This window comes from Nothobranchius furzeri, chromosome 12, assembly GCF_043380555.1.
Source record: "Nothobranchius furzeri strain GRZ-AD chromosome 12, NfurGRZ-RIMD1, whole genome shotgun sequence".
Taxonomy (NCBI): domain Eukaryota; kingdom Metazoa; phylum Chordata; class Actinopteri; order Cyprinodontiformes; family Nothobranchiidae; genus Nothobranchius; species Nothobranchius furzeri.
The window spans coordinates 31100744-31125117 of record NC_091752.1 but is presented as its reverse complement, the minus strand read 5'-3'; the positions used below and the strand labels follow the sequence as shown (position 1 = coordinate 31125117).

The 24374-nt window shown below is 42.6% G+C and overlaps 1 protein-coding gene across 3 annotated transcripts in view; it reads right to left on the bottom strand.

Annotated features, from left to right (window-relative positions):
• The window catches only part of LOC107375951 (protein bicaudal C homolog 1), a 110474-nt gene that overhangs the window by 71956 nt on the left and 14144 nt on the right, over window positions 1–24374 (bottom strand). For all 3 annotated transcript variants that reach the window (XM_015944798.3, XM_015944799.3, XM_054750308.2), the window contains exon 2: window positions 5851–5897. In XM_015944798.3, the coding sequence (XP_015800284.3) occupies window positions 5851–5897 (47 nt within the window). The remainder of the gene's footprint in view (window positions 1–5850; window positions 5898–24374) is intronic.

The following is a 24374-nucleotide window of genomic DNA, read 5'->3' as shown; positions in this document are numbered from 1 at the left end:
ATAACTTCTTATTTTATGTCTGTTTGATGTCATCATTTTAAAAATATTAGATCAGATGATACTCAATACTCAAGTAGCCTTCTAATCAGATACTTTTTTACCCTTACTTGAGTAATAAACCCTATATCAGGAAAATATTGTCCTCGGTTTGTGTCCTTCCAGTGAGCTTTGCAGATGTGGGAAAATGTCATCAGGCAGTAATCATTGTTAAAATCATAATTATTCTCGGAGAGAGACCAACTCTTATCTGCCCCTGGGAGCCCCGTAATGCATAGCGTCATTTCAACATGGCGGTGTCCGCGACACGGTTTATATGCAGGTGACGGCGCTGCGGCTGCTTTATATAGCGACTCGTTGCGTTCTCCCTCAACCCAAATCCTCGGATCACGCATTTTAGCTAAAACGCTAACGTTAGCTTGCCTTGCGTTGACTGTAGAGTTGTGGGTGATGGTCACGCAGATGTGTCATGAGATCTGAAGCGCTGCTGCCTTTCACAGACACTTTTTCTGCTCGTGCTGCAAACAGGATAGCCGTCCGTCCGTCTTCTATAAACTCCCTCGGCATTCTTCAAATATCTAAAATATGCCCGTAATTCCGACTTTGAGGCATAATAAATGTCCTCCTGAGCGCTGCCGTCTCCTCCTTTGACCATTATTTCAGCTTTAGCTTCAAGAAAAAATGGGACCCAATGCCTCCCTGCTTGACACTCAGCATGAAGGGGTTGGATTGGGGGGTTATACCACCAAATCGTTCCCGAGTGCGGCTGTGTCTGCAGCTCACCGCTCCCCCAGGGGATGGGTCAAATGCAGAGAACAAATTTCGCACACACACCAGTGTGTGTGACAACTAATGGGACTTTAACTTTAACTTAAGAAGATCACCAATGTAAGATGGTGCGGGGTTTGGGGGTGGCCGGCCCCGGGTGGGGATCTGGGCGGGGCCTTGGGGGTCGGGTCCTGACATGTATGCTGCCGGGAAGAAGGCAGGAACACGCAGCAGTGCCTGGCCCGGTTTCGGGGGCCTCAGGTAGACCTTGGCTCCTCTGCCGTTCCATCACAGGGGAGGGGGGAGGTTCAGGAGGGGGAGGACCCAACCTTGCCTGGATGTCCCATGTCTTATATATTCTGGAAGTTGTGCAAATGCAGGGATGGGCATAGATATTCTGCTGGGGTGGGGCTGGGTTGGTGCCCTCGGACTCCGTGGGGCTCTGTAATGCTGCTGCTTTGGACCCTGGCAGGATGGGCTGGGGTCTCCATGCCCTGGGTGGCAGTTTGACAACAGAGGTGCCTATTGGGGCCAGTAGGGGAGCTGGCTCCCTGGAGGGTGTAACGTGGGGCTAAGCCCAGCCAGCCATTCCTCCCCATCCCCGCATATTTCTCTCCTCCTGCTCCCTCACATCATCACACAAACATACACATAGGATCTTGGGGGGTGGGCAAGTCAGGGAGTGCGGGTATGGACCCCATTTCTGCATTCCTGTGGCAACCTACCCCCCAATTTTATTTGCACCTTATACACTTCCACTGACAACATTCCACACAAACACACACTTAGGGCCTTGGGAGTGAGCACATTCAACGGCATTTGGCAGGGGGATATTTCAGCCTCTTCCCGGGTGCCGGTGCCCACTTCCAATTTTAAACCGCACTTAGACACTGATGGCTGAGGGTGTAAGTGGGGTGGTGCGGGGGCACCAGCTGGCATAGGCCGGATGATGCCCGCACTGCCCACTCACCACAGCCATGGAATACACCTCATGATCACACAACACTATATTGGAGCAGGCTGAGGGAGACTAGGGGTCTTAGCCACCTCTGTTGTTGCTAGGCCTCCTGGGGCTGGAGGCTAGGAGGGAGATCTGGCCGTCTGGTTGGGGTTTGGGGTGGTGGGTTGCTGTGCTCGGCGTTGGGCGGGGGAGCCTGCTCATCAGCACCCCAGCAGAAAGGGTCAAACTCTGGTTACCGGTGATGGTTGTACCCAGTGTGCAGCAGTACCGGGACCAGAGTGAATAGGGTGTGTATGGGGAGCATGAGTGGGTGTCCGGCGTGCATTTTTGTAAGTCTTGGGTTGTATGTGCATGTGTGAGCATGAGGGAGGGAGTGTGTGACTGTGTTTGTGTATGATTGTACATGTCAGGTGGGGCCTTTTGACTCCTCCCCTCTCCTGGAACCTCTCTTGATGATATAGATCTTTGTCCCCCCTCCCCCTGCCACACCTGGTGTGAGGGGTTGTGCCATGGTCTGCCTGAGTGTTCATGGCAACCGGGTCTGGGGGTTTAAGATTCAGGCATCTGCCTGATAGATCCCGGTGGCTGCCTGGTGGGGTCTGGGTCCCTGGGCTCTGCTGGGTCCCCGGCGGGGGTGGTCACCCCTGGGTCCCTGGTCGCCGGTTCCCGGGCTCGGTCGGCTAGGGGGTGGGAGGCTGCGGGCGGGCCTGTGGGCTTGCCGCTGATATCTCCCGGGACTCTGCCGGCTGCTGGTTGTGGCCCCCCGGGGCGATCCTCTGTGCCTCTCGGGGGGGGGGGGGGGGGGGGGGGGGGGGCCTTTCTGGTTGCAGTCTCCTTGGGGTTCCTGTGTTCTGGGGCAGCGCTTGGAACTCTGGGACTTGGAGCTCCCCCCGTCTCCTGCGCATCTTTGGGGGGCGGATCTGTGGTCCCTCGCACTCTCTGTAGGACGTTCCTATAGAGAAACCTTACATAAACAAGCGCGTGTACACACACAGGTGCTCACATGGTGCTCTCAAAAGTATGGGCTTGGGAACATTAAACACAGGTCTTAAGACTATGGTGGGCACTTAATGCACTGTGATTTATTATCGTGATTCTTCAGTTAAGCAATGTTGATTATATATTTTCTTCATCAAGTTGATGCAGTGATAGCTAGATCTTGTTGATTGTTGTTGTGTTTTAAGTATCAGGCTTGACATTAAAAGCAAACGCTTTGATGCTCCACCTGAGAGTAAATCTGTAAGGCTTGTCACCAGCATTCAGACATCAATTCTGCTTGCTTCACAGCCAGACAGGACACGGTAAAAAAAATAAATAAAAAAAAAATAAAAAAAAAGAAAAGATGGTGCGTGTCGATGTAAGGCCCTATAGACCAGAACCAGGATCTTGCAATGAACCCTGAAGTTGACTGGCAGCCAGTGAAGCTGGAGGAGAAGCGGGGTGATGTGGGTGTGTTTGGAGGACTTGGTCAGAAGCCGAGCACAGGCATTCTGAACCACCTGTAGACGGTTCAGGGAGGTTCTGCTCAGACACGTGAAAAGAGTTACAGTAGTCTAAGCGTGAGGAGATGAAGGTGTGGATAACTGTCAAGTTCAGAGCGAGACAGAATGGGACTCAGCTTAGCAATGTTCCTGAGATGGAAGAAGGAAGAGCGAACACGAGAACTGACATGAGAATCCAGTGTGAGAGCTGGGTCAAAGGTCACGCCAAGATTCCTGACAGAAGGTTTGGTGTGAGAAGCAAGCTGACCAAGAGTCTCTGACTTTGGGAACCAGCTTGTCTGGGGCACAGATGAGGATCTCAGTCTTAGCTTCATTCAGCTGTAGAAAGCTCCCAGCCATCCAGGTTTTGATAGAGTCTAAGCAGGTGTGTAACAGCTGCAGCTTGAGACATCTCATGGGGCTTAAAGGAGATGTACAGTTGGATGTCATCTGCATAAAGATGGTAGGAGATTCCTTTGAAGGAGCTCAGGATGTGCTGAAGAGGAAGCAGATAGAGGAGGAAGAGTAGAGGCCCCAGCACAGAACCTTGTGGGACGCCATGGGTAAGAGAGGTGGTGGAGGACCTAAACTTGGAGACGGCCACAGAAAAGGAGCGCTCAGAGAGATAAGAGGAGAACCACTCCAGAGCAGTTCCTGATAGGCCTACCCATTCTGTCAGCCTCTCCAGTAGCAGGTGATGGTCAACTGTGTCAAAGGCTGCAGTCGGGTCCAGCAGGACCAGAACAGAACAGTCCCCTGCATCATTGTGAGTCAGAAGGTCATTAGAGACCCTAAAAAGAGCTGTTTCAGTAGAATGAGCTCTACGAAAACCTGACTGGAAGCTATCATAGATGTTATGCTCATCAAAAGCAGCTGTGGGTTGTTTAGCCACAACCTTTTCCAAGATCTTGGAGATGAACGGAAGTTTAGAGTTGGGTCTGAAGCTGCTATGGAGAGAGGGGTCGAGACTCGTTTTTTTAAGAAGCGGGTGGATGACAGCATTCTTAAAGTAAGCAGGGACCTGACCAGAAACCAGAGAAGCATTAATTATAGAGAGCAAAGAGAAGCATCTGGTCCACCAAGATGAAGGAGAAGAAATGCTGTAGGGACCAGCGATGCAAATAATAAATTACTTAGTAGCGTGTTACTCTAAAATGACCACCTTTTCCAGTAACGACTAATCTTAACGCGTTACCATTTCCATATCAGTAATCAGATTAAAGTTACTTCCCATAGATCGACCGGTAAATAGAGAGCTTTGCTTTCTGGCTCAGCTCCTTCTTCACCATGACAGACCGGTACAACGCTCGCATCACTGAAGACGCAGCACCAATCCACCTACTGATCTCCTGCTTCACTTTTTTCCTCACTCGTTAAGATGCCAGATGGCCAATCCACCCATTTGCTGCTGTTTTTTATCAAATCTCTTTAGGTTTGGGTATTTTTTCAGGTTTGGACAATTATTGGTTCAGTTTTCAAGGGTTCTAATGAACAAAACTACTACTTCCGAAAATCAAACAGCCTAGAAAGCTCAGCTCAAGACTCCTCTACACACAGATGACAACAAACTGGCACCTTCGAAACAATATATCAGCATATCTGTGTCTAGTAATATTACTGGCATAATCCTAAAATAGTTTCAATATTATTGGCTTACAGAGGATTATCACACACACACACACACACACACACACACACACACACACACACACACACACACACACACACACACACACACACACACACACACACACACACACACACACACACACACACACACACACACACACACACACATTTGTGCAGATCTCCGTTGAATTCCATTCATTTTAGTGACTCCACTATGCCTAACCCATACCCTAACCTTAACCACTGGGATTCTTTTCCTAACCCTAACCTAAACTAACCTAAACTAAAAGCTAATTCACACCATACCTCTAAAACCAAGTTTTAATGTGCTTCACATTGTGTGGACCAGCAAAATGCCCCCACAATGTAAAAACATCCACACATTAAAGTTAAAATTTGTCCACTTAAATCCATAAAGTACACACACACACACACACACACACACACACACACACACACACACACACACACACACACACACACACACACACACACACACACACACACACACACACACACACACACACACACACACTTCTTAATTAAAAAGTTAAATTATAATTTTTTTTTGTAATTTTATACTTGACTGATCAATGAGCTCAGTGAATGTGAGGGAGGTGAGAGACATATTCAAGATAATTGAAACCCACTGAGATAATTCCTCATTTATTTATACAGAAGGACTCTGATAGTTAACAAAACTCCAAAATAAAAACTGTGCAGTGCCGTAATCATGTTTGTGTTTGAAACTGCTCAACCTGAGATAACCTGGTTTATCATTAAGTAAGAGGGAAAGACCACGAGCGTTTTGTCAGCTGTGTTTTTGACCCGGAGTCATTTAATGTCAGTAAAGTTCCACTGTTTTCTTTTTTTTTTTTTTTTTAGATGTTTAAGTAGAAGTGGGTGGGTGATCACCTGACATCAAGCGAGACGATCCCCTCAGTAGGGTTGAACAAAACACAAAGACAAAGCAAACATCATCCAAGAGCAGACTACACACACACACACACTCACCTTCTGAAAGAAATCTTCCCCGCCATTGACTCTCCCCTCTGTGGCAGCTAGAAAGAAACAGAGAAAAAAGAAAAATAAACGCACAAAACCACACAGACACTTAGTCCTGATGGCACAATGAAACCCTAGCATAGCCAAATCAAACACGGATTATTCTATCGTCAAACTGCTACAGTGTCTTCATTCAGAGGAGTGCTTATGGTGGATCTCCGTTTCTTTGGGTGTTGTATTTGGCATCGTTAGTGATGTTCCTGATTGGCAGGAATGAAATAAAATGTTCAGAGTAATTTTCTGTAATTCCAGAGAGTGGATACAGCTTCCGTGCAACAAATTGATGGATTCTGTGAACATATTTCAGAATCCTACAGTAGTAGCCAGTAATTGAGTTTCCACTCTTGGACCATAAATGCTGGTTGCTTAATTTGAGGAGCAGAAATGTCCTCCCTCTTTAGAGGAAATAAAAAAAAACACTAAACTACAATGCAACAAAAAGACACTTGTAAACACACACACACACATACACACACACAGGTTTTAGAATAACTGGTGGTTTACAGGGAATTTCCAAGCAGGTGAGGAAGCCAAGAAAAGTTCCCCAGCTGTTTCAGTCCCGGATGGAATCAAGTCGGGCCTGAAGTTACTCAAGCACATCTGCAAGTCCTTCGACCTGTGGCGGCACTGCTGATGTAAAACACATAACTGCTATCCGAGGAGATTTCTCATGTTTCTTTGTCATTTGGGAATACAGGAAAGGTCTAATGATGCCCTGCAGCCAACATTTCAGATGGATCTGTAGCAGTCCGTGTAAGTCTGGCAGCAGTGGGACAGTGGGGTGAATTATGGAGCTCAGTCAGATGCCGACCTTGGTGAATTGAACAGAATAAAGATCAGAGGAGAAAATGAAGTTTTACCATTTTTCAGGTGCTTTTGAACAACAATTAACTGAAAAAGCCTCTCTCTTAAGCCTCAAGGAAATAAACTGAAGTGGAAAATTCGATATGCAGCCATAATCGATATTCCTTAGGACGATGACAAAATACACTATTTTTATCCTTTGTAATTTTTGATACAAAACTTATAAAATGCTTTAAATGGATACTTGGCAGGTTTACTTGCTTTTAGCAACCCTTAGTGTCCGTTATTAATTATTTGTGGTCAAAGCAAAAGTGAAACTTATCTCCTCGCTGGACATTTGTCTTTTTCATCTGACTGCTGAAATGTCTCCTTAGCCTTCATTAGTGTCTATAGGAGTGATCCCTAAATCAAACAAATGTGCTGTGTTCATGATCTAAACATGCAGGAAACGTGCTGGAAGCAGACTGCAGTGCCAGGTACGTTCCAAGTCCAACATGGACCGAAACGCACTCTGAAGTTGCAAGTGTGGTATTGCCATGGGGCGGTGGGGGTCTTAGTGACTTTTCATTAACCTTGTAAAGGATCATTTTAGCACATACCGGCTCAAGAAGATTATTTAAAGATAGGGATGCACCGATCTGAAATTTTTGGGCCGATACTGATATTGATATTGCTGTTATGGTCGACAACCGCTATCTGTCAACACCAATATATCCATCCATCCATCCATCCACTTTCTGTACTGCTTAGCCATGCAGGGTCGCAGGGGGCTGGTGCCTAATAGATCTGTCGATAGACCGACTGATAGACAGACCAACCGCTCGATAGACAACTCGATAGACAGACAGGTCTGGCTCAAAACTGGAGTCCATTTCTGATTAAATGAGTGTGTATATATCAAGCACACACCACTGATTAAAAGACCAATTCTGGCTGCTGAGAGTTCAAGGCCAAACACAAAGTATTTAGATAAGAAACTGAGGATTATTCAGAATCAGTCAGGTTTTTTATAGCTATTATGTAAATAAAAAGTGTTATCATCACTAATGTCATTATCATTATTGTTTAAAAGGATAAAATTTTAATGTCAGAAAACCAGAGCGGCAAATCAGAACCCCAAATAAATGATAAATGACCCGCACTTGTATAGCGCCTCTCAGAGTAAGGACTCCAAAGCGCTTTAAATTACAGTGTATCATTCATCCATTCACACATTGATGGTGATGAGCTATGATGTAGCCACAGCTGCCCTGGGGCGCACTGACAGAGGTGAGGCTGCTGAGCACAGGCGCCACCGGTCCCTCCGACCACCACCAGCAGACAAGGTGGGTTAAGTGTCTTGCCCAAGGACACAACAGCAGAATTCTCTGTCCGGAGCCAGGATCGAACCTGCAACCTTCCAATTACTGGACAACCCGCTCAACCTGTTGAGCTACTGCTGTCCCAAATAAGCAGCACCTACTTTGACCCCAAATTTAGAGCACGTTTAGAGCTCTCTAGAGTAATCTCAGCTCTTGTATGTCTTGGGTAAAAAGCTTTTTAACCAAAAAACATGGTTTATATGTTGGGGGGAAACCTCTCTTCCTGCACAAGGACTCACAAAGAGGAATCTCAGATAAACACATAGGAGACAAACTTCTTTCCTCCAAACTGCATTGTCATAAAGCAAAATCCTGTGTGATGTCTTATTTTCATCATAACAATGCCTTTAAGTGAAGAATCCACTGAGCCAAATTAAGCTAATTATGATTTCTTCTAATTATATCATCGATTTTAGAATTTGTTTTTAATAAAAGAAAATTGAAGCCATTTTGCAACAACATCAACATGTAAAAACTGTTACAGATGTAGAAACAAACTGGCTGAAGCCATATGAAATTCTGTTTTGGTTACTGACTTTTGTTTAAAGGTCCAGTGGGTTTTACAGACTCTGACGCTCGCTGATGCACTTGGCTAGCAAACAAAAGCTGCACTAACATGAAGACAAGACTGTCTTCATGTAATGTCAACAAGCACTGCAGAATCTTCTGGGCTTTAGAAGACATAATAGAACATCCCCTTAGAAAATGGAATTTTATCTGACCGGTCACTATGTAGGTCAATATGTAGGTGAAAATTGACCCTTTCTGGACGTTACACCGGTAGTAAATAATTCTATATCACAGGCCAAAATCATACTGGTTATATCGTAAACCATTTTTACCGTGCATTACTGAACACAAGAGGCGTTTAAATCCAAGTTAATTTATTTTCCTGGGCACTATCTTTGGGAATGAAAATTATTCTAATTTTGTTGCAGACTCAGCCTTAATAGCCTAGGATTTTATCAGTTTTATCAGTAAATAAGTAGTCGTAACTGGCAGTTATAATAACACTAAATATTCCGACAAACAAGCCATAAATAAAACGACTACAATTAGCTTATTTCAAGGACCACAACAGGCTATCCTGTTTGAGATGCTGATGCTGTTGAACAAGCAAAAGCTTGCAGTAGTTTTTTGTTTGTTTTTTAATTTATTTACATAATGTAGTCACTGAATATAGTTGAGGGACACTTTAGAATATTAATGATAAGGCTGCACAGTGGTACAGTGCTTAGCGCGCAGCCTTGCAGCAAGGAGGTCCTGGGTTCAATTGCCAATCTGGGGTCTATCTGCAAGGAGTTTGCAAGTTCTCCCTGTGCATGCATGAGTTCTCTTCAGGTACTCCGGCTTCCTCCCACAGTCCAATAACACTACTGTCAGGTTGATTGGTCTCTGTAATATTGTCCTTGGGTGTGAGTGTGCATCCATGGTTGATTGTCCTGTGTCTCTGTGTTGTCCTGCAATGAACTGGCAACCTGTCCAAGGTGTACCCCGCCTGATTGCCCAGAGATTGCTGGAAATAGGCACCAGCTCCCCACAACCCTGTGTGGACAAGCGGGTAAAGACGATGGATGGATGTTAAGGATAAATGTAGGCTATTCTTTATGATGGTAACCAGTAAAACCTGTGAAAGTTTTATCCCTACATTCCAAACAAAACAAATAAAAAGACCCGTCTCCTTACCATAGAACTGCCAACAGCTTGATTTAAAGTAATTATTAGACCGCTACTTATTTCTAAATTCAAGAGCACACTGACATTTAATCCTTGAAAAAAAAAGTCTTCTCTATAGGAACCTTATGAGCAAAGAAAAACACTAACCTCATTTTGACAGCTTTCTGGTTGGCCCAACCAGCTTTATAGATTTCATTGTCAAACATCATAAAACTTGAAGACAGATGAAGACCTTAGAGATCTTTTGCACTTTTCTACAAATAAAATATGGCTCAGGCTTCAAACACCACCTTTTTTTGGTCAACAGATATTCAAATATTAGGCAGGATAAAATCAAGGGAACATTTCAAGCTAAAGAGTAAAATATTACATTGTTTTTCCTACAAGCAAATTTCTATTACGTTTCTATTATGTTTCAATTTGACACAAGCTTTCATCTGTATTCAACAAAAGGCACAGATTTCATGCATTCATTGTGTCGTCTGAGGAAAATACGCAGCTAATATTAGCAGATCATTTGTTTTAACGCAAATTAAAAAAAAAGTGATGACGTTTAACACTAATCACATCCACACCCTCAAATTCTCTTCACGTTATTTCCTAATGAATTCAGTCACCATCTCTGCATGTAAAGACGGCTGGACGCAGCAGTGGAAAGCAGACAGGACTCATTGCTGCCAGATGGAGCTGCGTCTGGTTTTCATTATTTTGCGGAAAGACAAGATTTCTGGGAGATTCCGCTGTTTTGACAGCCAAGGAATGTAAACAGTGTTTATTTCTACAGTTGGGACTTCAATTCACAGACAACAATACAGCAAGCAACAGAGACAAAAAGCTTAAGAAATCAAATTGCAGTATAAAACGAATATGTTCAACACTGAATAGTTTTATATGTGCACTATTAAGGTTTGCTGAATGGCTGAAAAGTGAGCAGGAGCATGACAAACACCAAGGTAAAATAATTCCTAATGGCACACATGTTAGCCATGTTTTACGATATTCAGTCATCACCAAGTAAAGAGGGGGTTGTAGCTACACCTGGGGCCAGGTGTGTACAATGTGAATGCACATAAAACAGCTGCTATGATGGCAATCATAAAGAGTAGGGACGAACCACTGCCATTATCAAGTATCGGCCCAATATCATACGTGTTTTGTACACATTTTCGTGAATACTGTCCCAATACTACACAACTGGTACCGACTACCTGGGTCCACTGTGGTGGGCGTCACTGGAGTGTTGAACAGAAATTAAAAGTGGGCACTAAGACATTTTATGCCAGTTTAGCCAGGCTTCTAATAGTTCAAGTCCAGTTCACTTGTCGAAAGATTTGGCACACCTAGGTTTGTCTAATAGGGAGTGGTATAGACGTTTAGTGTTAGCTAGCCTACAAACGTTAGCTTAGGTTCTCCTCACTGCTATGTTTACAGATTTGATCAAGTTGCTGACTTGGCAAATTTCACACCACTGGATTTATAACATAAGGCATGTTTCCATTACCAGAACTTCAGGGTAGTTCCTGGGATGGGGAACTTGACCAGGAGATAGGGTGTCCCATTCGTCTCAGCTGTTATGTCTCCATTCAAATTCAGCCCTTTCAGAACTTCCACAGACGTCTGCATATCACGACTGTTTTGGCAGTGAGTGATGTCACTGATCAGCCCCAAAAAGCACCCAAAGTACCATTAATAATATAAAAAGCATTTATTTTATAGAAGTATATCATCATTTAATCCATTCAGAAGACAAGAGCAGCTCTGAGTTTTGTGAAACAAGCCCCGTTACTTAAGTCTGTGGGGGAATTTCCCCGTTTTTTCCAACAGCTGTGGGAGAATTCCACCGAGATTTCTGTCCGGAGTTAGAGCTTAAATGCTATCTGTGCTTTTTCAAATTATTTTTTATTTTTGCTTCCATTTTGCTTCACCAGCTACTCTTCTAATTTTACTGCTGCCTGTTGTTTTGGACATCTGCTGATGTCATTTCCTACTGAGTTACAACCAATTAGCGTGAGTTGACCGCTCAGTACCTACTCCAAAGCAGGCACTCAGAAGGTCCCTGAAAACGGCCGTTGGGACGGCCTGGTCAGGTGGAGACACGCGCATGTCGGAAGGTTCCTGTAAATCTACCCTGAAGTTCTTAGAGTGGAAACACGCCTAATATGCGATAAACTGTGTTCTCCTTACACTGGAGCAGATTTAAAACAGGCCAGATTTAGGCGTTTTGTTGCTGGCTGGGTCACCGGGGGGAGATAAGTATCTCATAACAGCCAAGCTCATCATGCTAAACAAATAACGTGATTTTCACACACTAAACATACCCAGTGTTTGCTGCAAATCCACAAATACTTTGATGGAATAATGGAATAATAGCCCTCAAAGTAGAAAGAAAAGTTAAGTTTACACCCATGTCTGTTAGTGCAGCCAACCATGCAGTAGTCTAATACCATTTTACAGTAAAACCAACTAAATAAAGATACATAAGGTTATAAACACGCTTGTTTGGAACGTTTTAAAAGATGTGAACAGTTCTTTTTTTACATCCACCACAACGAAAGAGGCGTACCCATGAGTAGTGTGACATCACATGCAGAAGGTCAAAGGGCAAATATTCTAGTCAAGTACACTGATAAATCCAAGAAACATAAACTAGAAGAGCAAAATAACCAGATGAAGGCTGTGGCATTATGTGCTTTTGGCCGATTTAAAATTAACTGGTAAACACCTAGATTGGCTTTGTTTATGTGAGTGCCCTGAAACTGTGACAAATGTGCTGCTGTCTTGTGAAAGATTTTCTGAGATTGATTCTGTTAAGGAGTTTTCAGAGCTTGGATTATTGGTGTTTTCTGTTGAAACAATATTTTCTATAACACATTTGTTACACTAAATGTGTTATTCTATGCTTGGAATAAAAAAGGAGGGCAGTTCTACAAAAGGACGTAAAAAGTGAACATTAAAAACATTTCCTAATGAAAAAAAATGTCTAATGATTTTTAATGAGTGTAACGGCATTTATGTCCTATTACTCGTGTAAGCAGGGGCGTCGGACTGGGGGGGGGAAGGGTACCGTTTACCCAGGGCCCACTGCAGGGAGGGGCCCTGAGACAGCTTTGAATAAAAATGTTTTATTGTTGTTGTTTTTTCCCCCAACTTACTTAATGTCTTAATAAACTTCCCTTTACCTGGATAAAGAGGTTAAGAAACAAAATTTTGCCTTAAAAATAATAACTGAATAACCTCTGAGGCATCTATCACCCCTTAAAAATGTGCAAAGTGGTTTAGTCCACACCAGCGGCCAGGGGCTGCACGGCCGCATGTACAGCTATGAGACATCGCAGATGCCGACAGCCAGAGCTGGAGGCAGGAGAGTCAGTCATGTCTTTTCCCAAGAAAGGGAAATCTGGCTTCCAGAAAAGAAAAGAAAAGAAAAGAAAAGAAGGAGAAAAAGTTAATTGAACAGAAGCAAGTAGAAGGACGGTGAGCAGCAGCAGAACACAGTTAGCTAGCTCTCAGAAGCTGCATTCATGTTAGGTGTTCAGTGTTAAACGCCTTTAGTTTCACCATCAAGATCAAATATGAATTAATTAGTGTTATCAGTGAAAACACTAATTAATATATATATATATTAATCAGAATTATTATCGCGGGCGACCTCGCAGTAAAAACAGGTTCACTCTGTGTGGATATTTCAGCTCCTTCCCAGTCATGGACCAGGACAAACTTGGTATCGATGGATTCGTGGTAATCTCAGGAACGTGAAGCTGCCACTGTTTTTCGTATAGCATGATGACACGGGTGTTAGAGGATTGTTATTGACTTGGTTAGATATTTTAAGCCTATTTTAAATTTCTTTATATTTGATCTTGAAAACGGACAATCTTATAATTTGGCTGATAATGCAGGGATTATAAAATTTAGAGTACATTACATTCACAGAGAGAACCTGGTTTATTTCATGTCATATGTATTTAATATATCAACATATATCAGTATTAGCAAAGCTTAACGTCATGAACCATGACAGACATGACTGAAGAGCAGATGAAGATATCATGCCAGGCACTGATGAGAAAACATTACAAGGATCTCACAGCTGAATTTGAGAATGAGATGCTACACCTGAGAACAATATATGGTGCCACATTTCCACACATTCGGTCTCCTCTTGAGCTGCTTAATGCCATACAGGATGCAATTACAGAGCATTTCTGGAGAAGTTTGTATTAAACTGAGGATATTTTGCACACTACCTGTGACTGTTGCTGGGGTGAACGGGCTTTTAGCAAACTGAAACTGGTGAAAAATTATTTGAGATCAACAATGTCCCAGGATAGACTGAACAGCCTAGCTCTTCTTTCTATTAAAAGCCAATTAGCCAAAGGATTGGACTTTAAAGATCTCATAAGTGATTTTGCTAACATGAAGACCCGTCAGTGGGCATTTACTGGAAAATAAATTCCAGGATTTTTGTTTGAACACATTGTTGGCAAATAAAAATAATTATATGTGAAGTCTGGGCATTTCACTTTTATTATGCTGGCATTTGTATTTGCTCAATATAGAGGTTAAACTAAGATCATATTTATTATCTTGTCTTATAGCATGACAAGAAATGTGTAAGAGAGATATTAAACAATTGAGCATGGGGGCCCACCTAGAAGACTTGTACCTAGGGCCCAGAATTTGGTGCTATGCCCCTGCGTGTAAGTACTCGGTATCAGCAAGTACTCATACTCGGTATGAAAGTATCTGGAATTGGTGCAACTCTTGAGTATGTAGAGCTTGTTTTCCTCTTGAGTTCACAAAGTAAGACTTCAAATGCACCATCTAAATGACACAATGACAGTCGCTTTAAAAATATCTGCTGCAGTAACTGAAATGTTGATTCAAGTTACCACTTCTAATTCCAGCAGCTTGGATTTCACAGCAAATTACAACTTCCATCCGAGGAAAATCCACAGTCTGCTCATTTAGCTCATATATCATTTATTACAGTCGGTGATTGATACACAAACCAGATGTCAGCATCACTCCTCAAGGCCTGCATTCCCCATGTCATGCAGATTGTTACATATGTTTTCTAACATTTGCGCCTCTCACAAGCACAGCATTGTTCAGCTAATTAGGCACATATTTAATAAAACGCCACAAAATACAAAACACACCATGTGATGAACTAAGTGAGTAAACAACTTGGTCCTGACTGGTGCCAGCATGTCATGGTTTGGTATTTTACACAGATTAGAAGACTTAATTCAGTAAGCAAACAAAAATAATCTTAGTATAAAAATATCAGACATATAACTGAGTGAAGTGATTTTCTTAGCTATACCAGCCATGAGGTTGTTGGTGCCATTTACATTTGCATGGATTTCAGTTTTTATGAACGTATTTCAATCTTGTGGAAAACCACAACAAGCTATAACTTAAAAATACTTAAAGCTTCTGTAGGATTCCTCTTCCTTCAAAACCCATTCTGGGGCATGCAATAAAACATTTGCAAATGATCAACATGAGTGCCAAATGTGCTGTGAAAACTCTGAGCCTGGTCAATTGCCCTACAGTCTTTGTTGTGGTTCTTGGCTTCACTGTGAAATGCAAACCTGGTGGCACACATATTCAGCTTGCTATGGTATCCTTTAAGGTGTTTAATGAGTTATTTTCATCATAAACCTCCTGGGACACATTCTGCATCTTTCTGTAAAACAATGCAATGTTTCTGTGCAATCCCACCTTTAAATTTTCAGCTGACAAAGAGCATCTCCACTCTAAAACCTTCCATTGTGGACCACACACAGCAGCTGTGGAGAAATATCTGAATCAAACTGTTACCGTTTTCTCATGAAACCGTACATTCAATCGATAGTTTTTGAGTTGGGCGATTTTTTTTCCAGTGATGGAGCAGTTTCCATAAATTAAAAATAAATACAGTGACAGAATGTTTCTGTAAGTGTATAATTTTGCAGCTGACAGGTAGTTGGCAGTAGTTGGGTTAAGAGCTGAATGAAAACAGACAGTTCTGTCTCCCTGTGAATTGCTCTGGCATGCTTTACACAAATTGGCACATAAACAAATGAATCCAGTACCTTAGACAGGATTCAGCTGTTACTACAAGGCCACAGCAGTATCTAATCACCAATTTTTGTATTAAGGCATCATGCAACTACAGCAGAAATTTGTCTGGTTTCTATGATCTTTCATATCAGCACTGCCAAAGATGCTTTCTAAGTTTACAACACCTGCAAATGCAAGACAGGTTTACAAGTGCAGTATGTAAGAATGCAGTGAGAATTTTAAGGTGAGAAAATCCCAATAAAATCTCATGTTTTTGTCATTTTGGAAGGAAGAATATACTGAAACACATCCAGCTGATGCAGGGATTGTCACTTCTTCTCCTTTCAAAACAATGATAGGAGGGATGCAACTACTGTTTAGCATTAGTGAGTGTGGGGTTGCCGTGCCTCCTGCGAGCCAATACTGCAGCGCCAACAAATGTAATTTGACGACTGCTAGCAAAAAGCTCCAGAATTGTTTAAAGTAGTTGCAGTAACCATATTTTACCACAGGAAGTTAGTTTTACTTTATTTCTACATAAAGCACCTTTAATACTTTTTGGAAGAAAATGACCCCCTCCCCCAAAGGAAAAGGTGGCTGGTCCCTTTTGTTGATGCTGTTTATAAAATATGCAAAATCTTGTTGAATACATTGTACTCTCTTCCACTTGACATTCAAAAGGATTTCTTGCAAAATGGCCTACAAAAGGGTGTGGGCCTTTTTCAATTCTGACCAACAGATAGCATGCCAACATTCCTGGCATACTTTCACTCTTCATTTTCTACAAATCAAGCTGTAATCACAACCAATTAAATAAAATCTCACAAGCATTGTAACAGACGTCGTCTGTTTTGTGGCCACTAGGTGCCCTCAGCGTCCCTACCTGCTCTCCTGGCTCTAGCTGAGCCAGGTGTAACTGATTTCAATCAGTGAGGCTCCCTGTTAAGGTTGGTATATGCTTGACGCGTCCGCGAGGTCTGCACGGCTCCGCACGGCGAAATTGCGTAATTTTAACAACCAAGCCCCGCCTCCACCGCGTCTCGGCACAGCCCAAAAGTTCCGCAACGTGCACCTAAGAAAATTTCTAACCACGCGGACGGTTGGATGCGGAAAAACATGGCGGACCGGCAAGAACTAGTATGGCAGAGGTTCGTAAATACAGACATTTGTATGATTCAGCTCTCGGAGATCACCGTGATCAACATTTTTTTAATAAGTCTTGGAGCGAAATAGCTCGCACTGTCGGAAAAGACGAGGACGCCGTTAAAAACTGCTGAAATGCCATGTTGTAAACAGTAATTTCTACTTTTACTATGGTGTAGTGTTGGATGCATGCTGTAGAGCTCCATGCTGCCCCGTTCAGTTTGGGAGAATATTGGCTCACCGCAGAGACACGCCGCATGAACCATAAACACTGCGAGTTGTGAAGCGCGTTCCATCCGCAAGCCGCATCACCAAGCAGAAAAGGAACGCGTCAAGCATAAACCAAGCTTTAAAAGGGAGCGTCAGGTGATATACAGCGGGGAAAGTTCAGAAGAGAACAGGCAGTGGTGTTCGCTCTCCTCTTTCCCTCCTCGTCCAGACGTTAAAGTCTCGTTTTGGTTACCTGTGTGGTATTGGTAAACTCTTCCTAGTTTCTAGAGCTCGTTAGTGTTTATTTTGGCATTCTCATTAAAGAGATCTAGCTCACCCTTCTGGTGGAGTTTTTGTGTTGATCCTGCTTTTTCCTTACCCGGTTTGGGTTTATTATTTTGATTTTGGTTGCACTAAAACACCTGTGTGTCTTGTGAAAGCATGCATCCAGCAAAAACATTAACTGTAGGTGGCTACCAGGTTTGACTGTACACTGCAATTAGGGCTGGGCGATCATGTGATCGCACTTTGTGATCACGATCATTTTCAGTTCAATTACGGTGATCAGCTGGGAGTCTCGATCAGAAATAACAGATGTTTGCAGCCTCAGTAAGGGGCGCTAACCCTCCATGCGCGTTGGCTGCCCACCGCCATTTAACAAAAAGAAGAAGCATTTGCAATTACACTTTTCCTGCTCCGCTACTTCGGTGAAGAGGTTTAATAAGCAGAATGGCCAAACGTGGAGCTGGACAGCGAAGTAGATCCCAGTCATGACTCTGAGTTGTCTTCTGGAGATGAAGACATTGTTCAGAAGAAAAGTTACTCAACGTCAGTTGTGTGGCGGTGGTTCAGGTATCTCAAAAGTGACGTTAAGAAATCAAGCCGACATGCAAGGTATGTCGGCAAATGGTGCCTTCAAAAACTGGCAACACTACGAATCTATTTAATCATCTAAAGAAATACCACCCAAGTGATTATACAGAGAGCGTGAAAATGCGAGCAGAGTCCGGACAACTTGTTAGCTTGTCTCAAAGTAGACTTAGCACTAGCGCGGCTGCTAGTAGTGGTCCAGCCGGCATCGGTACAAGATCTGCTCGGGTGCAAGATCGGCTCGGGGTCCTTCGACTGCCGATGACATCAAAGTACGGCAAACCCACTCGGACAAAATACACTACACATCTATACTGTTGGAAAGGATTTAGCAGTTTCGTTATTAAAATAATGTTTATTAAGACGTAAGTTTGTGTTTATAAAGGTATTTGTAAAACAAAACACTATATTGTATTCATAATGTTGAACTCCTCTTTGAGCACATCCCTTGAAGGATCATAGGTATTAGCAACACCTGTGAAATTGTATTTGCAGGAAAGAAGTGTGTCCCGTTTATTGAAGTATTTTGTGTTTAGTTTTTGACGTCTTGTCCATGCGTAGTTCAGGTACGCTCATAGCCGCTATAGCCAAAACTCTGGAGTTAAAAGTTTTCTGGCTTTACTAAAATACCAGTCTGTACTTATTTGATTGATGGTAGTTTTACTTTCTATTAGACTCCAAATGTAATCATTTGGCACATTTATAATTCATAATTTGTAAGAATGTAATCGGAGATATAAGCATTAGCATTCCTATGGGGTTTTCCATGTATATTAGCATTGCGCTAACCACTCGCTGCTGAATAGCAGCCTTTGCGACTAGAAAATCTCCTTTTGACACATCGCAATTTAACTGCACATGCAATAAATCGTTCGGCCCTAATATACATGCAGCTCTATGCTAAAAGTGTATTTTCAAAGAGTTAATGATGGATTTCTTTGTAAAAGTTGTCCATCTTTCCAACAGAAAAATTTGCCTGGACCAACGTAACGTGATAACAACGTAACGTGATTGCGTAATTCCGTAAGGTTAATGTTCAGCCAATCAACGACTTTGACGTCATGGGCAGTCGACGGACCCCGAGCCGATCTTGCACCCGAGCAGGTCTTGTACCGACACCGGCACTGGCGGCGCAGCTGCACAACCAAAACAGCAATCAATCATCTCGTCATTTTCAGCTGTTGCACTGTACGAGCAGAACTCAAAGAGAAGCAAAACCATCACAAAAGCTATAAGTTTTTGTATAGCAAAAGACAGGATGCCTCTGAACACAGTAGAGAAAGAAGGATTTAAGCATTTAATCAAAGTGCTGGACCAGAGGTACGAAATACCTGGCCGAAAATTTTTTTCTCAAACTGCACTGCCACAGGTGTATGATGAATGCAGAGAAAAGCTAGAGATGGAGCTCAAAGATGTTTCATGCAGCAGATAATTTGTTTATTTTGTACCTGTATAGCATTAAAGACATACAGAATGTCAAAAGGTTTAACTAATTTCTAGTTTCTTTATTTTTACAATTTAAGCTGCTTTAAACTAACTATATAAAAATTAATCGTGATTAAAATCGAGATCGAACGATATGGAAAAATATATCATGATCATTCTTTTTGCCATATCGCCCAGGCCTAACTGCAATTGTTCATCTCAGTGTTAAAGGATTTATTTTGTTCCTCGTTTTTTTTAAAACTTCTTAGTGGTGTTTGTATTGTTGAATTAGTTTTTTCCTAATGGAGATCCTCATCTGTGCCCCAGACAAGCTGGTTCCCAAAGTCAGAGACTCTCTTGGGTCAGCTTGCTTCTCACACCAAACCTTCCGTCAGGAATCTTGGCGTGACCCAGCTCTCACCCTGGACTCATGTTAGTTCTCTTGTTTGCTCTTCCTTCTTCCATCTCAGGAACATTGCTAAACTGAGTCCCATTCTGTCCTGCTCTGAACTTGAGACAGTTATCCACACCTTCATCTCCTCACGCTTAGACTACTGTAACTCTCTTTTCACGTGTCTGAGCAGAACCTCCCTGAACCATCTACAGGTGGTTCACAATGCCTGTGCTCGGCTTCTGGCCAAGTCCTCCAAACACACCCACATCACCCCGCTTCTCCTCCAGCTTCATTGGCTTCCAGTCAACATCAGGGTTCATTTCAAGATCCTGGGTCTGGTCTATAGGGCCTTACATGGACAAGCACCATCTTACATTGGTGATCTTCTTAGTCCCTACACCCCCAGCAGGTCCCTGAGTAGGGCTGGGGGTAAACGGTTATTTTTAAAATGATTATTCTGACGATTATTTATCGAATTGTCGACTATTCTAATGACTATTTAGACAATTAATCTAATGATTATTTTTCTATTGCACAGTTAATAAAAACCAAAAAATCTCAAATAAATTCCTCAAAAAAATTAATTGGTACTGTAAGAGAATAAACACTACAGGCCTTCCATTTTGTATAACACTGCTTTTATTGAGTTGCGGTTGGTTATGTTGTGGTGACGTGTAGAACTTGGGAGTGCAGGCTGCTGCCTGAGAGGTGGTTGGAGACGGAGTGTCTCCATACAGCTTTGTTTTGTTATGTGCGTGAGGCGAGTGGTGTTACAACTCTTCCTGGGGAGTTTGGCTCGTGTGCAAAAAGGAAGGGACAATAACGTGGGATTTAAAAGTTAAAATGATGATCAGGTTTATTTACAACAACAAAAAATCATAAATCTTTCCATCCACAGGTTGGGAATAATAAAACTAATTCTGCCTGTGGGGAATTAAAACTAAAGTTCAAATAAGTAGGGATGTCCCACTGGGCAAAGACTACAGGGTTCTGGACCAAAATAAGGATCTCCAAAGGTCCAAACTCTATACTGGGCGGTTAAACCAAACTCAAGGTGATATTTTACAACACTCTAAATGTAATAAAAGGGAGATCTACACCACAAAAAAGATGAACTCTAAACCAAAACGTAACAGCTTATCTAAACGCAAGAAGCTGTTAGCGAAAATGCTAACAGTAGCTTTACCAACGTTAAGTTCAAGTTACCAAGTTTAAATAAACCAAAACACCCAGCAAACAGACCAGCACGGAGGAGAGACTGCTACCACCAAAACAGCTCTCCTAATGTCTGAAAGAATCTCCTTTATGAAGGGAGAAACGCTCCCGGTGATTTTCTACATCTGCAGTAGAGACGAAGCAGCGCATCTGACCCCAGAAGTTGTCCGTTGCCGGCAGACGAAGGTGGGCAAAACAGGAAAGGAATCTAGTAGCGGACGGACTTTGTTCCGGGTCTTCGGTATTTGGAGGACATGTTAGTGAAGGCAGAGAAGAGGGCGAACTAGAGGAAAAACAGGCAGATTCCACCTCTATTTACAAACTCCAGGGGATGCAACAAGTGGGTGTGGTGCGTTGACTACCGGATCTGACATTGACGAATTTTTAGAATCGAGCCGTCAACGTCATCGACGCTTCGCTACAGCCCTATCCCTGAGGTCCAGTGATCAAAGACTACTGGTTGTGCAGCGCACCAGGCTAAAGACCAAAGGTGACAGATTATTTGCTGCTGTGGCCCCCAGACTCTGGAACTCTCTCCCCCTGAGCCTGAGATCAGTGGACTCAGTGGTCTCCTTTAAAAAGCAGCTGAAGACTCACTTGTTCAAGCTGGCTTTTGTATGACCTTCTTCACCACTCTCTCTTTATTCTGCTCTCCCCACCTATTCCACCTTCCTCAGGATCCACTGATGTCTTTCTTTCCTAGTCACTCTCTCTCTTTCTTAACATTTGTTAATCACAACTGTTTATTTTTTGCTCATTTTAAACATTTTTAACCATTTTCTAAATTCTTTTTTAATTTTTACGAAGCGCCTCGTGATTTTTATCTTGAGAGGCACTATATAAATGATTAGGGATGTAAGAAAATATCGATATGGCATAATATTGTGATATTTTCCCGAGCAATATTATATCGATATTCAAAAGCTGTGTATCGGAAATATCGATATGGCAATATATCGTGATATTTTTTCCTGCGATAATTACATCGATATTCAAAAGCCGTGTATCTAATTCCTGAAAGAATTTACATGCAAACATTTGTGTATTTTCTTTTCGTTTTGCGCAATTCAATTGCCACCCGCTAGTTGGCAGCAGTGTGCAGCGGGTTTTGTTTCCACCACTGAAATGTAAATCCCTCCATCATGGTTCAGATACCTCATGTTAAACATGTTACGTATCAGTTTGGACTGTTTATTGAACATTCTTACAATAAATTCAGTAAAAAAAAATTGCTTGTAACGTCTGACTGAAAGTATCGCAATACATCATGATATATCGTATCATCTCCCCTGTATCGTGATATGTATCGTATCACCAGAATTTCAAAAATACACATCCCTATAAATATTTTCTTCTTCTTTGCGTGCTCTGTCCCACAGCGCTCCTTCGTGAGAGCGTGTGTGTGTGTGTGTGTGTGGGGGGGGGGGGGGTGCACATGTTCTGCTGCTGTTTCTCACCAGTATCAGCTGATGGAGGGCTCTAGTTTCGTTGCGCCATTCGTGTTAGCGGACACGGTAGGGTCGGGGAGGGGGGCAGGGCATGACGCTTAGCCTGGCGGGCTGCCAAGCAAAGCCTGGTGGGCCGCCAGGCTTATAAAGGGCTGGGGGAAACCCAGCTGTATATCTTACCCCAATCCATACTGAGGCGTCGGCGGCGTGGAACGACAGCGGAATGCTTCTGCTTCAAATACAATCCATAACAGACTTTGTGTTGATCCAAACCGGCTATTTTCCAGTGTAACATTTCATTTAATTTTCAAAATAAAAGACTATTGCAGATGCTGTTTCTTATCTATGTAGACTATGTCAATATAAATGACGTAATGGCTTATTTATTCTTAACATTTATTATTATTTACTATATTATTTACTTATTTATTTATTATTTACCCTAACCCTTTCAAGCATCTTTCAAGAAGTAAAACAGCATCCCCCACCCCCACCCCACACACAGAGACAAACACACTCACGGGAGCGCAACGCTCCACCCCCCACCATCCCGCTCTCAAGAAAACAGTGATTCCCTTACATTATTTTATGCTAAGCTAAAGCTAAAGGAATACTGCCGGTGTCGGAACAGGATCTGCTCGGGTGCAGGATCGGCTCGGGGTCCTTCGACTGCGGATGACGTCACATGACTGCAAATCTACTCGGCTTTCACACATACGTTTTGGAAAGACATCAGCCGTTTTGTTAATAAATTCTTGTTTGTTAACACCTAAATGTTTTCTTTATAATTGTAATTTGTTAATAAAACACCATAGTATCTGTTTTGTTTAAGAATGTGAAACTGCATAAAACCAACATCAGACTGACACAAAATAGAACAGATCTTATATGTGAAGCCATATTTTGTATTAAGGTGGAGTTCGTCTGTATATTTCCTTAGTTGTTATCTAAATACATTCTTTGACTCAAAATATTACTTGGTGTCTTTCAATAAAGTTATTATATTTTATTTTGCCCCATTTCATCATCATCAAGAGCTTTGAGGGTCACCATTTATCATTTGCTCATATTTTACATTTCCTTTAGTGTTGATTTTTGGACTACAGGACTACAACCGCTAAGACTACGACCGCAAATTTGTTCTGACCAATCAAAATCATAACGTGATAACGTAACTTCCGTAAGCTTCATGTTCAGCCAATCAACTACTTTGACGTCATCGGCAGTCGAAGGACCCCGAGCCGATCCTGTACCGACACCAGATCAGGAGAATGATTGGGCTTGTTACAAATAGATTTTTTCCCCACTTATCTAACTCTGGGGGATATAGCAACAGACAACTTTTACTATGGGGTGGAATTTCCATTTAAGACCACGAAAAACAAAAAATCTGATTTAATCAAAAAATTAGAACTGAGCATAAAGACTTACAGTGGGACCTGGGGGCCTCATTTATCAAGCTTGCTTACACACAAAACGGGGTGGGAAAACTACGAAAGCAACTTTCCACGCAAACTTTGGGATTTATGAAAGAAAACAGTGGAAAAATGTGCGCAACTTTAAGTTGACTAAGGACCTTGCTTACGCACATTTTGGACATGGAGAGCACCTGCAGTACTGCTGCTGAGAAGGATACAATTATGAAATCCTGCAGCATTATCACTTGTACTGCTTCGTTTTCACACAGAACAAGACCCCTCACATGCACACACACACACACGCACACTCTCTCTCACACACACACACACACGCACACTCTCTCACACACACACACACACACACACACACACACACACACACACACACACACACACACACACACACACACACACACACACACACACACACACACACACACACACACAACCTAAAGCG